The 16,588-nt window shown below is 36.1% G+C and overlaps 1 protein-coding gene across 1 annotated transcript in view; it reads right to left on the minus strand.

Moving 5' to 3' along the window:
* The window catches only part of LOC145662465 (uncharacterized), a 71,163-nt gene extending 55,030 nt beyond the window's left edge, over window positions 1-16,133 (minus strand). Inside the window, exon 1 of the mRNA XM_081728071.1 lies at window positions 11,052-16,133. Coding sequence (XP_081584197.1) covers window positions 13,602-14,786 — 1,185 coding nt within the window. The 5' untranslated portion in view covers window positions 14,787-16,133 and the 3' untranslated portion in view covers window positions 11,052-13,601. The remainder of the gene's footprint in view (window positions 1-11,051) is intronic.
* Window positions 16,134-16,588: the final 455 nt, after the last annotated feature.

Genomic DNA, 16,588 nt, shown 5'->3' on the forward strand with positions numbered 1-16,588 from the left:
TCTAACAAAGTAAGCATGAAATTTAAGAAAAATTGTCCCATTCTACCTCAGAAATTCACCATTTTCTTACCATTTACAGAACATTGTTTATTATAAACCTCAACTGTATTTCCCCTAATTATTCTAGTGAAACTTTTTATAGTGAACTGTGTAGGCTAAACATGAGGCTTTTAGACACTTGTACGTTTGTTTTAATGTAGCCAACGAGAGTTGAATAATAGAAACAAATAAGCGATTTTTTCCAAAATTTCCCCCTAAAAACTGGAATTAAAATTTTCTGTAGCTGGCAACACTGCTATCAGACACACACACACTAGAGACCTGCACGGGCCGGGCCTGGCCCGAGGCCCGAAGCCCGGCCCGCGGGCCGGGCTTGGGCGGGCCGACTCTGCTATTTCTTTGGGCCGGGCCGGGCTTGGGCGGGCCGACACTGTTATTTCTTTGGGCCGGGCCGGGCTTGGGCTGGCCGACACTGATTTCTCTTCAGGTCGGGCTGGGCTGGGGCCGATCAATTGCAATTCTTTAATCATTATTGACTTTCGTTAAACGATAATTGGAATAAAGCCAAACGTTGATGAAGTGTGTCCGTGAAAAATGTTACAAAGAATGCACTAGCTATTTACGCTTTGTGTTGCTTAGCGGCTCCACTTTCACTATAGAGGATTGCAGGCATTATGCGGTAAATTGAGCTCTGACCTTGACCTTCACTGAACTCAAAATATAACAAGAAGGGGTGGGAATGTTTTGCCTGTCGCTAAACAATATTGCCATCTTCACTTTATGCTAAAAATCAATTAAGTTAGATTTTTGTTACAGGGAATGGAGTTTTTGTTCTCTCGATGACAGGCAAAGTTCTAGGAGCCAATGGTACCTTCGGGAGGCAAGCGTCAGGTTGTGAACCAGAGTTTAGAAAATGTTTCTGAGGATTAGGTCAAATTTAGTACTAAATTTTTAGAAAGATTGGGGCTTGAGGTAATTTTTTAAAAAAACTATCGGGCCGGGGTCGGGCCAAAAACTTTTAAAATTTATCGGGCCCGGGCCGGGCTTGGGCCAAGGATTTAAAAAAACTTATCGGGCCGGGCCGGGCTCGGGCCGAAAATCTCCAAAACTTTTCGGGCCCGGGCTGGGCCGGGCCTAGCTACGTTCGGGCTGGATTGGGCTCGGGCCGAAAAATTCGGCCCGTGCAGGTCTCTAACACACACACACACATACACACACACAAACTATCTCAAAATAAGCTTTTGTATCCCTCTAATATATCCTACAAGTATTGTGACCATATCTAATAAAGTAAGCATGTCAATAAAAAATACATCATTAGAGAACAAGGCCTACTGTAAACCTCAACTGTACCTCCCCTAATTATCCTATTGAAACTCTCTATAGTGCGTTGTGTAGCGCAAGGACAAGACTTGCAGATACTAGTACGTTTGTTTGAGTGTAGCCAACAAGAGGGAAATAATAGAGGCAAAACAGATAAATTTCCAAAAAATTCCCCCTAAAATCTTTAATTAAATATTTTTGTAGTTGGCAACACTGCTACCAGACAGACTCAAACTATCTTAAATTAAACACTGGTACACCACTAATATATCCTACCAGTATCATGGCGATATTTAATTAACAAAGCTTCTAATTACCAAAAAAATATATTACGGTAAACAGAAAAGTAGGGAAAAACTAGAAAAATTAAGTTTTAGAACCTAAATACGAATATTTCGTGCGCTCCCTAATAACTCCATTTTAACGATCTGTACCCGCATTTGTTCAGTAAGGACAAACGTTCGACTGGCGTAAGTTGATTTGCACTCGGACTTATAGGTACGGATATATAAACAAAAATTTCGATTTTTTGCCCAAATTTGGGAAAATTTTAATTTTCCTAATTGGTAACACTGCGTGCAGGCCCGTCCAATTGATGTCAAAAATTAGATATCCATCCGAGGTATCTGCCGGGCAAGTGTTAAGGAGATCTCTCTTCAACGAAGGAAGCTACGGGGGAAAAAAAGTAAAGGAAATTCGAAATTCGAAAATTCTCGAATCTTTGACTGGGGTGAAATTTGAGAAGGAAATTCGACACCCAGAAGAAAAAGAAGTTAATGTGATAAAGTATGGTCCAACCATATTTGGCAAAAATAATGTCCCGATATCTTAATTAGTGTCAACACAGGAGCGGATTAAAAAAGTGATACACCCGTGTGTGTCACTTTGGCCACCTGGGTCCGAAAGGGTTACGAGTGTACATTTGATTACATTTTTTTGACTACTAACTCGTGTTGTAGTTGTTTTTGTAAACAATAACTTTATAAGAAAAATTTTCTCTCCTTTTTACATCTTAGTTCCAATACTGTTGGTGAAAAATGCAGGGTGTTTCAAAATGAATATCGAGGTTTTAGTCTTCGTAATACTTATTATACTTAACGTACAATTATAAACAATACATCAAGTAAAAGAGCACCTCCAACAGTCTTTGCTATGTGTTCGATGTGAGATTCATTTGTCACACGGTACACATCTAGTCGATAGGCGAGAAAGGCCCATAAACTTTCCACCATATAGCACAAAACAGATTCAATTTAGGGGAGTGTTGTTTCACCTGTACCCTCTCCTGAGGATTTGGTGACCGCCAGATGCGAACATTATTAGTGTTCACATGAGCTCTTAGGTGAAATGTCGATTCATCACTAAAGACGACACAATCCAGAAAATCTTCATTCTATGCAGCAATATTTCATTTGCGAGATTGGCACGTAAACCGTAGTCTGTAGGCTTTAGACCTGTAGCTACTGCAAACGATAAGGACGTAGTTGCAAGCATCTCCTTAATATTCTTCACACAGCGGTTGCACTGTAACTACAGATTCAGTCTTTATTAAAACACGAAAAGCTTTCTGCTCTCTAGTCTCCATCTATGCTACTACTAGCTCTTTCTAACGGCACACAGAAGAAACAATGCATGTGCATGCGTGCGTCCAAAACTGTTTGAGTTGCTCTTTCATTTGATAACATTTATAATTGTAAGTTAATTGTAATAGATACTACAAAGTTTCAAAACCCTAATATTCATTTTGGAACACCCTGCATTGTTTCAAATTGTGTCATCCTATATTCATGTCTTGTATGTACATATCAGGGCTGGCCCTAGCGAATTTGCCACCCAGTGCAATTGTTTCATTTGCAGCCTTCCCCTTTCTCCAGAAAGAACAAATCTTAAAACTCACGATTGTAAGTATGGTATTAAGAGGAAGAAAAATGCACTCGCACTCAGAAAGGCTTAATACTACAAATACAATCTCGTTGTGTCTGTTTTTCTTTAAATAAAAATCTATTATGCTAGTGAAGATAAAGCAAACACACCTAAAAAATGGTAACCCTTTTTATAGAATTTAATATCGAGCTTCAATCTCAATATATCAATTTGCAATTAAAATGCAACTAGCTTTTTATCTTTATTGCTTAATTTTACTTCTGCATCTGTTCTTTTTTTTTTTTTTTTTTTTAAAAAAAAACTTCTTTCCACCTTCAGTGATAAGGAACTTGTTTGTGACAAAGAAAAGACTAACTATCATATCAGAACTGTGATAACTAACTAAATGGAACAGGTGTTTGAGAATTGAGTTCTTACATTTGACAAGAAACAAGCAATTCATGCTGAGATTAATTTAACCATCTGCTTTAGCATTGTCCATGTGACCTTAAACTAATGAGACCTAAACATAAATTTATGAATGTAGTATTCAAATAGAAGGTTAGCTTACTAAGTGTAACTACCATCGGGTCCATCATCATGAAATCTGTTTCCAACAAGAAATAATATACTTATGACAGATTTTGTCGAACCCTCCAAACTTGCATCTCCATGCAACTGCAGGTGTTGCACATATGGTAGAGCCGGCTCTGCATATCATATATATCTAGTCGACAAATTATTTATATATTATATTTAGAAAAATACTATTAGGCAAATTAGTACTAGTTTTTACCTTTAGACAAGTTATTTGAATTTTGTACTGCTCGTGACATTATTTTCGTACTTATTAAAGGCCTGCTTTCACGAAAAAAAATTTCATTTCTACTTTTATTTCTTGTTTGATATTGATGAAAACTGCTGAAACCCGAATTGTAAGTAGGTATACTACTCATATAAATTGTAAAATATTTGTAGCGTATCAGTATCTAGCTTTTAATTTATGTTGCATGGAGTTTAGGTAATTACATTTACATAAAAATATTTCATACTTAAATAGACGTAAGATGAGTTACAAATGACTATTTGAAAAAAATTAGAAAAAAAACCGAGAGGCAATGTTTTTTTTCTTTAAAAAAAACGTACATTTCTGAAAAAATACGAACGTTTTTTTTTTCTATTTACAATACTACCCTTGCCCCCAAGATAGGCTCAAGATAGTTAGCAGTTCATTCTGTACATCATGCGATATCCAGTTGTACTGTACGAATCTAGCTGCAACCATGTTGAAAGATCCTGACTATCTTTACACCGAAGACGCAATAAGTTGTTTAAAGTTGCTTGTTTCAACACTATGCCCTCGTATTGCAAGCCCTTGTACAGCTAAATAACGGAGAAAGGATGTGATTTTTAGCAAGCAGTTACGGTTTTCTTTCATTTGCTTCAATTTTTCATTAGAAATATGGCCAAGCACATTATCATTTGATTCTAGAGATTTATATTTATTTAATTACAATTTCCCTATAGGAACTCGATCTTTCATTCGCTCTTAACTTTTCTACCCCCTTCTACCAATTAGAAAACCCCGTTTGAATAAATGTCATTTCCATTTTGGAAGAGAACTGAAAAATGACGTCCCTCGAAAATTTGTTTGCAAAGTTTGCATAAAATTACATTTCTTATAATACTGTATTCTATTATAGGAAACTGCTGGTTCCAAGACGGCTGATACCTACGTTTATGCGAATTTTCTACTTTGATAATTTTCTTTTCCGTTCCTGTTGGAACAAAACTTTTATTTTGACACATGACAGTACAAACAGTAGGTTCAGGTTCAATTTCAAGACATAAATTAAATAACTTTTTTTTCTTTTTTGGCGCATTTATCTTTACTTGTCCTAGTGCCACCAGTGTTGGTTGAAGCTTCAGCGCTCTATTCAACACTGTTTTGAAATATTGGGGGGGAGGTGCAAAAGTGTCCTGCCTCCCCAAAGTCGGCGCCTATGGTTGGTATAGAAATAATATGATCATCTTTGATAACATGTTGTCTCTAGTTGCACCAGCAATAAGAGAAAAACAAATTTTTTAGACTAGCTGTATCACCTGAAGAAAGGGTATTAGTAGCATTAAGGTAAGCATGTATTATCCGTACATATTATATTAATTTACCTGTAAAATAATCGATAATTAAATCGCCTGATGACATTTAACAGGCGACTGTTTTGTCGCCGGTGTGCGAGCTGCCATTTACTTCCATGCATTTTTTAGCTGTTGCGCAACTGTTTCATCTCTTCACTGTCATTTAGCTTAGACTAGCTGCTTGGAGAGACACCTAGGTGAGTTTTCTGTCTCTTTGCAGCTGTGTGCGCATTTAGTCAGGGAGACAAAACAGTTGCGGAAGAAAAGGTTTCCAGTGTGCGGAGGATCTTAGGGATTTTCTCGATACTAGGCTACATGAGAAGTGGATTTGACGTTTAGCGTGAGGTCTGAACCACTCACTGTAGAATGATCTCGGATGTCTCGAAAAAGTTCATTTTGGTTTCAACATAGGAGATCAGGGTTTGATTTCCACTGGGAGCTCAAGTTGTTCGCATTTCATGTTAAACTGTAGGTCCATGTCTCATATAACGTCGGTGTTGAAGGGCACGCTAAACTCCAAACCAATGAACCAACGATCGGATATTTATCGCCGGGACCGTGGCATAAGCTTGAAATCAATCTTTCTTGAAGGCGATATAATTTGGTGGGGAACGGTCATTGGACATGTTAAATTCTTCATAACTTTGATGTTGCATAAGGACATAAAACTCAACTCAACTCGGATGCTTTGCATCGGAGGTAAGAAAACTAATCATTACGTCAGACAAACTCATTTTACGGTTTCCAGCTAATCTACTATCTATAATAGGGAGTTCCACACAATAATCCGTTCAATGTTGTTGAAATAATACTTTTATTTATATGTGATTTGACCATCCTACAATTATTATTTTGTTCAACGGGAGATCAAATTACACAATGGTAAATAGAATATTACAAAACAGTTTCTATGTCTGTCATTTCCAACTAGCCGAGATATGACGCACGAGAATGCTATTATAATCAGAAAAATAGCACAGAGAAATATAATCAGAGTGAAATACAATCATATAACTAGCAGAGAAAAATACAATCAGAGAAGTAACGTAGATAAATATAGTCAGAGAAATAGCAGAGAGAAATATAAACAGAGAAATAGCAGAGAGAAAATATAATCAGAGAAATAGCAGAGATAAATATAATGAGAGAAATAACAGAGATAAATACATTCAGAGAAATGACAGAGAGATATAATCAGAGAAATAGCAAAGAGAAATATAATCAAGGAAATAGCACAGAGAAATATAATTAAAGAAATATAAGAGAGAAATACATTTAGAGAAATAGTGGAGAGAAATATAATCAGACAAATAGCAGAAATACAATCAAGAAAATATCAGAGAGGAATAGCAGAGAGAAATATAATCAGAGAAATAGCAGAGAGAAATACAATCAGGGAAACAGCAGAGAGAAATACAATCAGGGAAATAGCAGATAGAAATATAATCAGGGAAATAGCAGAGAGAAATACAATAAGGAAATAACAGAGGGAAATACAATCAGAGAAGTAGCAGAAAGAAATACAATCAGAGAAAGAGCAGACAGAAATACTGGAGTGGAGCAGGGGAGAGGTAATGAGGTAAGACAGCGGAATAAGGAAGTGTTGGCAGTGTACGTGTAATCAAGAATCCATGAATAATATACTTGAAAAACAATCCACAAAACCATCGAAGTTATTAGTTGTCTGTTGCTTATCACCAATGTTCTTTCTTCTCACTCAACGTCAGGTTTCCTGCATGCTCAGTCCGCTTTTTGTGTGGTTTACAGAGAATTAGAGTTCTAAACTGTGACGTCGCAGAGCATTTAATTTAAAAACTGTTCTAGGATGAAGTATAAATTTAATTCTGTATTTAATATTTTTAATAGAAATCAACTGAGACCTTCTCTGGGATCAAATAACCACTGGTACAAAATGTTTAATTTATTAACTTCGAATAATGCAATATATCGAAAGTCAAATTAAATGTCTATATCAATCTGTGTACAAGTATCAGAAAAAAACATAGGAGCTATCGAAAATCGGTCCAACAGTCCAAGGATAGGGTGTATCTCAGATGTTAACTCTCCATTCAAACTGAAAGTGATGAAAGTTAACTTTTTCCGTTTTCAAATTTTGATCGCCATAGAACAAAAACGCTTTTATTAAAATCAATTCAGCGTCTGGAAAATATAGGAGAGACCGGGACCGGAGAAACTTTTCATTCGTTATTTTTTATGAGCAGATAGAGCATTGTATTGCAATGTAATGGACGTGTATGGACAGATCATGGTTTCTTCTGATAAATTCAATTTTTGTTTGTGTTATATATATATATATATTTCGAAAACCGTAGGCAAAAAGCCCAGACAAAAAATTGGATTTATTAGTAATAAACGTGATTTTTCTAAATTCTATATATATTGCAATGAAGTAAGCTATTTGTTTGAATTTTGAAATGACTTTTATTCACATTTAAAAGAATCAGCATTATGAAATATGAAAACTTCTTTCTTTCATTCTAGCTTGGTTGCCATGACATCGAAAGCTACAAAATTATCAAACCACATCAGTTTTAATAGGGTGCGATATAGGCTAATTCTTCATATTATTTCAAAATGTGACTAAAATAATTGAACTATCAAGAAACGCAGTTTATTTCCTGCTGTTCACAAAGTAGCTAAGGGAAACTAAGATAGTTTTTAGACGAATTGTCGAGAAAAGCAGTTTATTTCCTACTTTTCATAAAGAAAGAAAAAGCAATAGTTAGGCCTATATTTTTGCAGCAAAAGAGCACATGCAAATTATGCTTGACACTGAGAATTAGACCTATTCAGAAAATTCAGAGTCACAATTATGGCATGTGTAAAATGGCGAATCATCTGTGCACTCTACATGCGTCCATGCTCTGCAAGAAATACACTAGAAAAAATTCTCGCCTGGACGGCTGTTGGTATGTGCATTCAAGCACACAGTGCAAAAATCTTCCTCTTCATCAGATTATTTTATTTACTTGTTCTTTCTGGATTTCTGTCTTCCATTCTTCTGTTTCTTTTACTTCCCAAAAAGATTCTTCTTTGCTTCAGTGGAAGGAGCAATAGTTTTGGTTTGCCTTGACTTTGCTGCTCTCTCAGCTATTCATCCTTTACAGGCGTGTCGGTAAAGATAGAATGTTTGTAACATTGTACTTTGGTCCTAGTTCGGTTGCGCCATTTCTTGTAACACTGGGGGTTCCGGTATTGGAAGCCAAGTTTGGTAATGATAATGCTATTGTCTCGGGCGCTAAGTTTTGCAACGATAGAAAATTACTAATAATTAAAGGAAAATTTCTGCTCGGGCTGCCAAATAGAATTACTGCGTGATATTACGAATAAGCAGATCTTACGTATTTGGGCGACGAAGAATATGAAACGTATTGTTTTCGGAATTCGATTCCTTATCTCTAATTTTCATATTTAATCTGAACTAGAATGAATAATTAAGGCACTCACGGATGAGCCTAATATGCATCAGAAAAATGAATACCTGACTTGTACTTGAAAAGTGAATGGTATTGATGAGCGACAACTCATCTGCCTATTACACAAATAAAAAAAAATGAATGAGAGTTTGGAGAATTGAAGTTGACTCCACGGGGCTCGAACTTCAGTTCTCCAAGGTAAAGATACAGTTTTGCTAAGATGGTTAGGAATTAAAAAAAATGATATATATAACGAAAGATGACCTAAGTCTAATCGATCCTGTTTTCCCCATAACGGTGTCTCCAAGGCGCTAGGAAAACAGGTGCGTAGTTAATAGTTAAGTGATTTAAACATGCGGAGCAAAAATCTCACAAGCTGCAAAGCTGAAAGAAAGATTTTTCGCTAATGGCTTGTTCAGTTGGCTACACTGACTATCACTCTGTCACCGAAGTGTGTGGAGATAGCAAAAATAGTTAAAAAGCAACAAATAAGGAAAGTTTAATTTAAAGTTAAAAAAATGAGTTAATTTAGATAAAAATTTCTGATGGTCAATGTAACCGTGCTTCAACTTTTTCTAGTTCTTCTAGGTATGCTAATAACGGTTAAAGAAATAGGCATATCTTTGAAATGATAACCACATAAATGCTTTGGTTCTAACGTCAAATAGACTTTTAATAAATTTAACGAGAAATAAGGTGATATCTACAAAAATCAACAAGAAAGTTAATTTGGATTTACAAAAAAATGAATTAATTGACTTTACTGAAAATGAATCAGACTTTTGACTGTTTTGACCAAATAATATGATTTCTCTTAACACATTCTTCACTGTACAACGTAATATTCAAATTATTCAATCTTGACTGTAAAATTTAGCAACAATCTATTTCTACTCAACTAAACTGACAATATTCGATTCTTTATAATTACTATGACGTAGTTATACAAACAAAAATTTCTATTAAACTGAATATTAATTAGCAAAATGATTTATTGTTTTCCCCCTAGACATAAACGACTATTAAGTAATTCGCCCACAGTTACTACCTCTTTTTATTAATAAAAGAAATGGAAATAAGTTTAAGAATCGGATTGCGGAATGAAAGAATTAATGATTTAGGTTGCTTGCAAGACTTACTGGAGAAATAGTTTAGAAGCGATAGTATGCTTTTGAGAAAATTTAGTGTACTGTTTCTAATGAACGCTAATGAATTTTCAATATTAAAAGATTTGCATAAACAAAACATAGCTTTGTACACATACTATATCAGTTGGTAAATAATACAATTCACAATAAAAATCGTTACACAACACTAACTACACAAATATTTCATATTCAAGTACACTACACAGAAATATATATATATATAGTACTACTATTATTATAATTTGGCCAATTGATCAAAATAATTACGTTGTCGACGCTTTCTGATTTTCTCAGTGATTCCTTCTTTTGCAAATAAACGTTTCTCCATAGCTATGGACCCTATCTGCGTTCGTTGCTCAGATAGGTACCTCCGAAGGGATTTACTCGAGTATCTTAAATTTGTTTACCTTATTTACGAGACTCTAGCGATATTACGGGATAAGAGTGTTTACACTTATTTGTCTGAAACTTACTCAACATAGCACGTCTTTAGAACCTTTATATTGATTGTTTCTTTTAAGAATGAGTATAATAAAAATTGACAAGTTACAATAAAATCATATTAAGCCTGTTTACCGCTCTGACACATATTTCCCTAACACAACCTATACAAATGTTAAAATTTGAAAAACTAGACTTTGACGCTAAATCATAGTTTACTCAAAACAGAAATTACATTACATTCACACATCTTAAACGCGATTTATGTTTAAAAGAGAAATAATCCATACTTGATATAAATAAACACTGGATTGCATATAAATGATTATAATGACGGCTTCAAGGATCTAAATATTGACACATTACGATTACAAATAAATGCATGATTGAAGATCAAATCAATGTATACAAATTTCACTAGTAAAATAATCAAAAATTTTATGGTACTTATTCAAGAATGAAATTAACAGTTCCTATATCAGTGAATTAATTTTGGAAATGCAACCAAGGCATTAGGCTATTTGTTTACTTCTTTTACAAAGAAAGAAAAAAAAATGCTCTAAATGTTTACGGACAGTTCCGTATGAATAAACAATGTCCCGAAGTTTCTAGGAAAAGGTGAGTATGGAGATCACGAATCACGGAAATATTGGCCATAGTCCTTCTTCAATAAAGAAAATAGCAGAATACTTTGTCCTACCTTAATAAGTCCTTCCGCTTATATTTCCACACTTCAGAAGAAAACTGCACTGTACTTAACTGACCGTCACAATGCTTCCTAATGTCCCTTCTCAGACCCCGCTGTCCTCTGGATTCAACTCCCGGAGAAGAGGTCCTCGTTTGTCTGAAGCGTCTGGGTCTTCCTGTGGCAAGGCATCTGTCTCGAGTATTGGGGATCGAACCCGTGTCTCCGTCCTTCATCTCCATGTTGTTGAAATGCAACGATGCGTCACTTATCAAATCCATCTGCACTTAAATTTCACTCGCACAGTTTATATATATATCCGCCATACATCGCACTACTTTTCCTGTCTTTGCACTTTATGCGGGAAATCAACGTATATAGAATCACAGACTCACTTCAACATCACCATTTATGTAGCGTTACCGTAAGATGATAAGAATTATCTGTCGATGTTTTAAATATTTGTATAAATAATCTTGTAACGACGAAGTTGCTGTGGATAACGCGTGATTTAAGTAACTGGCTGCTAACGGGTGTCTAGCTAGCCATTTTTCTGAAATTTAAACACTTAAATATATATATATATATGTACATATGAGTTGACGTACGCTTATGAATCGCGTGTTGGTGATGTTTTCACGATGAAGTGTCGACTTAGAGTAACCTCTCTTCCGTGTAGGCGTTCTCCCAGCTTTCTTTATTTTTTTTAAAAAAATAGACGCTTCATTCTTCTCTTTGTGAATTTTGAATTTCGGATTCTGATTCGCCGCTTTAAGTTCGTGACACCATTTCCCAAAAATCGGTTGATAATTTGGCTTGGGTTTCTAGCGTCTGTTCTGGGCTCGTACGTGATGTTAAAGAGTTTCATAAGCACTTGCGAAGATTGTAGATAAAAAATTTTGGTTCCTGTGTGTCTGTGACGTGATATTTGCGATATCGAGGTACTTAGGTAGTGCGACAGTATGGCTGGAGTAACAATACCATCGACTGGCGAGGTAGAACGGTGGGTGGTCTATTAGTGCGGTTACCGTCTTATGTTTTTTTTTCTTTCTGAAAAGCAGAGAAACTTCTTTACCTGGGACAAATGAAAGAGGTTGCTTGGTTGCTAAATGAAACAAAATAAAATTTTCCTTGACTTTTTAAAATAAATTGAATTTACATATAAAGATGTTTTAATTTGAATATAAGAACAATTAATTTTAGTGTGTGAGCGTAATTGTCACAATACCCCCCTCCCAAGATGTAGCAAGTGCTGCAACAGAGTGAGGCACGGCTGCATCTAAGGAGAAGTAACATTTGCTAAATATAAAAGTTCAAATTCTAACAAAAAGTACAAATACATGAAAATCCTAACCCTAATCTATGTTGAAGAAAATTTATAAATTCACAAAAAATCCGAACCCTAATGTTAAAATTTCGTGCAAGCTGAGAGAGATAATCTCAATCTAGATGAGAGGTCTCAGGTATTGAGTTGTTGGTCAGTTCAAGCTGCTGGACACAAGCTTATGAGGCATGTTTTAAATAATATGACCTTATTCTTAATTGTCTCTTGGAGTTCTTCTTTATTTTCTATGCGCGGGATACGACTTCTTATATTTCTTCCAAAGTGCTGGCTGCCCTAGGTAATAAAACAACAAAACAACAATATTAAATAATCTTCAGCGTCTTGTATCATCGGGAAAGAGAGCATTGGTACAGAGGGTGGCATGGAGCTTCAATTCCTCCATGTGCGAGGGCAAAGCCACTGCTCGCACTTTTGCTTTTATTCTTCGGCCATGATTCATCTTCAGTACCATAACTTTAAAATATAAGGAGAGTAAAACGATTAAGGCAAAGTTCCATGTCGCGAACATCCAATTGTGGGAACTTGCAAACATCTTGGTGGATTTGTCATCTGCTCGCTGCTCGTAGCTCACTATTCTTAGGCTCGGCGCGTTTTCGCAGGTATCATCACCAAGGCGAAGGGGTGCGTTGAGTCTTTGCTCTAAACGCAAAACTCCACTTCAGAGAGCTCAAATCGGGAATCCATCTCTACCGATTGCTCTGTATACAGGCACTTCTTCGTGCATAACAAAAATTACATCTCCTGGGCCGGTTTTAATGCTGGGTTGCGCACATTGGTGAACATCTTTTTCCAATCTTCCTCTGTAACTTTGATTGCCTCACATCCGATATCTGAAATAAAGTTAAAACCAATGATGGTAAACAAATTCATTTCTGGGCATTATGCTTCCATATAGTACATATTCTTATTCTTTATGTTTATCTTCTAGGGTTAGCCGCTTGGATAAGAGATGCAGGTACATTCAACTGAGCTATGCCATAAACAAAATTCTCTTATATTTCTTTCATCAGTTTCCTGCTAAGTTTTCTTTCTTCGCGCTAGTACTTTATTCTTGACTTATACTTTTCTTGCAGTATCTTCTTGCAATTTTTCTTTACTTCTTGCCTACAATCATTGTATTTCTGTGCTTCCATTAGTTTTCATGCCATTGTGTATCTTAGTCTGTTTTCCAGCAAGCTGTCACGTAACCTCGACTCGACCCTGGACCGTTGGAGTCAATTTTAGTATGCAACTGTCATGGCCGGGTGAATGGTGACAATGCCGATACCATTCTTGTCATTTTCCAGGCTTTCCTTGGTACAATGTGAGTACTGCCAATTGTCATTGCTCATTTCCTGAGTGCTCACCACTTTCCTATTGGCAATCAATGTATCCTGTTGGCCACTTTTACATTCTGCTTCTGACTTGTGGTCTTCTTCTCTGGTGCCTTCATCATGAAAATAACTTCTTGGCGGATTTGCTTCGTTCTGCCAGTTATCGTCACTTATCTCCTGTGTCTCTACTGCTCTGGCCTGACTGTGTGTATCTTGCCGGTCACATGGATTTCTCTGGCCGTTGTAAGTTGTCCATGAGTCTTGGTCCTCGAACTCAAGTACTCCTTTTCCTTCTACATTTCTGGAGTCTTCAGCCTGTTTTCTCCGTACCTTCAGGTGATTATTCCTCCTGCAGTAGTTATGGCTGCGTTGCCATACTGGACGTTTGTCGTGGAAACCTTTCATTCTTGTATTTTTGTTTCGTCTTGGTTGTATTCTTGTCCTACCAGGGATCATTCTTCCACACAGTTTACGTTTGCTCTTGAATTTTGGAGCGTTCACAGCGTTGGAAACACTTGTGCTTATCTCTGCAGGTGTGGGGGTTTGTTTGGCTTCCTGGTGTGTATCCTGCACAATTGCTTCTGATGGAAGTTCCTCCAGTACTTCCGTGTTCGACTTCTCGTGTTCGTCCAGCCTCCTGGCTTGCTCCTGTCGTTTCCTCGAGAGGTATTCTGCCAAATGGTCTTGTTTTTCCATGAGCTTGTCAAGTTTTCTATTTTGTTCTTCTCTAAATTCTTCGATTTTCTTCCTCTGTTCTTCTCTAAATTCTTCGTTTTTCTTGTTTTCTTCTTTTTGTTGTCTCATGAACTCATGTAACGCTGATAGAAGAGATTCCTGAAAATCGCCATTAGTGCTGTTCGGCCTGTGATGCTGTTGAATGTTGTCTCTACTTCCTTGAGTGACATCATTTTCCATAACTGGACTTGTATTCCTCTGGTCACCACATTCAGGACAATTTTGAGCCTCATCCGTGGGATCCAAATCCTGTTCCCATAGGTCACGTCCACACGTGCGACAACGTTGTGCTTCTTCCATGGCAGACATCCTGTTTCTTGGTCGTTGCCTCAAGGTAGATGGCCTCAACTGTGGCATCTGCAAGTAGACTTAAATAACTGGATTGTCAGAATGATTCTTATTAAAATTTGTCTAAAATTAATTCTAATTATCTGACCTATGCTGTCAATCACTCTAAATTTCGTACTCTAAGTTCACCTTAATACGCAAAAATATTACTATTTCATCAATGTAGCATGCCAAGCTACTTTATCACCACACGTTTTCCACAACAACTTAGTTCATTCTTGTTTTTTTTTTTTTTTTACTATATTCATATGGATATTTATGTGTATATACAAATAGTGTATTAATTAACAGATAACATGTCTAAAACACACTAATATGTAAGTAATAAAATGCATGTGTAAATAAAAGTATTAAATCTGACCTATTCTAAACATATATCTATATATGAATATATAGTTATATTAATACTAATGTCATTCATTAGAAACAAACTTAGCTAAATTTATGCATCAATATGCCAAGAATTTGCATGTTCACTTATATTAGTCGCTTACCTGGTGCATTACCTTTTTGTTTTCTTCTTTCCTTCTTTTCTTCTCTCTTTTTTTTTAAACAAACAAAATGGTGTATCTCCTTTCTCTTCCAATCAAACAAACCAACAAACAAACATGAGGTAAGAACAATTATTATTATTATTATTATTATTATTATTATTATTATTTTTTTACGCATGTGCTGACATGAAATAAAATTGGTTGCGAGGGGGAGTAGAACGCTTAATCGTTCCCTACGGGTAATCTCGAAATAATGATTCTTTGAATACAAAGTTACCTAATTTCCTATCACGCTTCCCATTCTTAATTTTAGTATTACGTAATAGACTTGATTACTGTTTTCGTTCGCTGTTCGAAATTTACTATGTATGCTTCTCCAAACAAGATTTCCTCCTTTTTTTTTTTTTTTTTTTTTAACGCTTACTACGCTTTTCGGTCCTGAAATAAAATTAACTATGCATGTTGGTCCTTCAAATAAGATTAACTACGCATTCGGGTTCCTGAAATAAGATTAACTACGCATTCGGGTCCTTTAAATAAAATTAACTACGCATTCGGGTTCCTGTTCGGGAAGCCATTTCTTGTAACATTGTACTTTGGTCCTAGTTCGGTTGCGCCATTTCTTGTAACACTGGGGGTTCCGGTATTGGAAGCCAAGTTTGGTAATGATAATGCTATTGTCTCGGGCGCTAAGTTTTGCAACGATAGAAAATTACTAATAATTAAAGGAAAATTTCTGCTCGGGCTGCCAAATAGAATTACTGCGTGATATTACGAATAAGCAGATCTTACGTATTTGGGCGACGAAGAATATGAAACGTATTGTTTTCGGAATTCGATTCCTTATCTCTAATTTTCATATTTAATCTGAACTAGAATGAATAATTAAGGCACTCACGGATGAGCCTAATATGCATCAGAAAAATGAATACCTGACTTGTACTTGAAAAGTGAATGGTATTGATGAGCGACAACTCATCTGCCTATTACACAAATAAAAAAAAATGAATGAGAGTTTGGAGAATTGAAGTTGACTCCACGGGGCTCGAACTTCAGTTCTCCAAGGTAAAGATACAGTTTTGCTAAGATGGTTAGGAATTAAAAAAAATGATATATATAACGAAAGATGACCTAAGTCTAATCGATCCTGTTTTCCCCATAACGGTGTCTCCAAGGCGCTAGGAAAACAGGTGCGTAGTTAATAGTTAAGTGATTTAAACATGCGGAGCAAAAATCTCACAAGCTGCAAAGCTGAAAGAAAGATTTTTCGCTAATGGCTTGTTCAGTTGGCTACACTGACTATCACTCTGTCACCGA

This window comes from Thermobia domestica, chromosome 10 (genome assembly GCF_964235325.1).
Source record: "Thermobia domestica chromosome 10, izTheDome1.hap1.1, whole genome shotgun sequence".
Lineage (NCBI taxonomy): Eukaryota > Metazoa > Arthropoda > Insecta > Zygentoma > Lepismatidae > Thermobia > Thermobia domestica.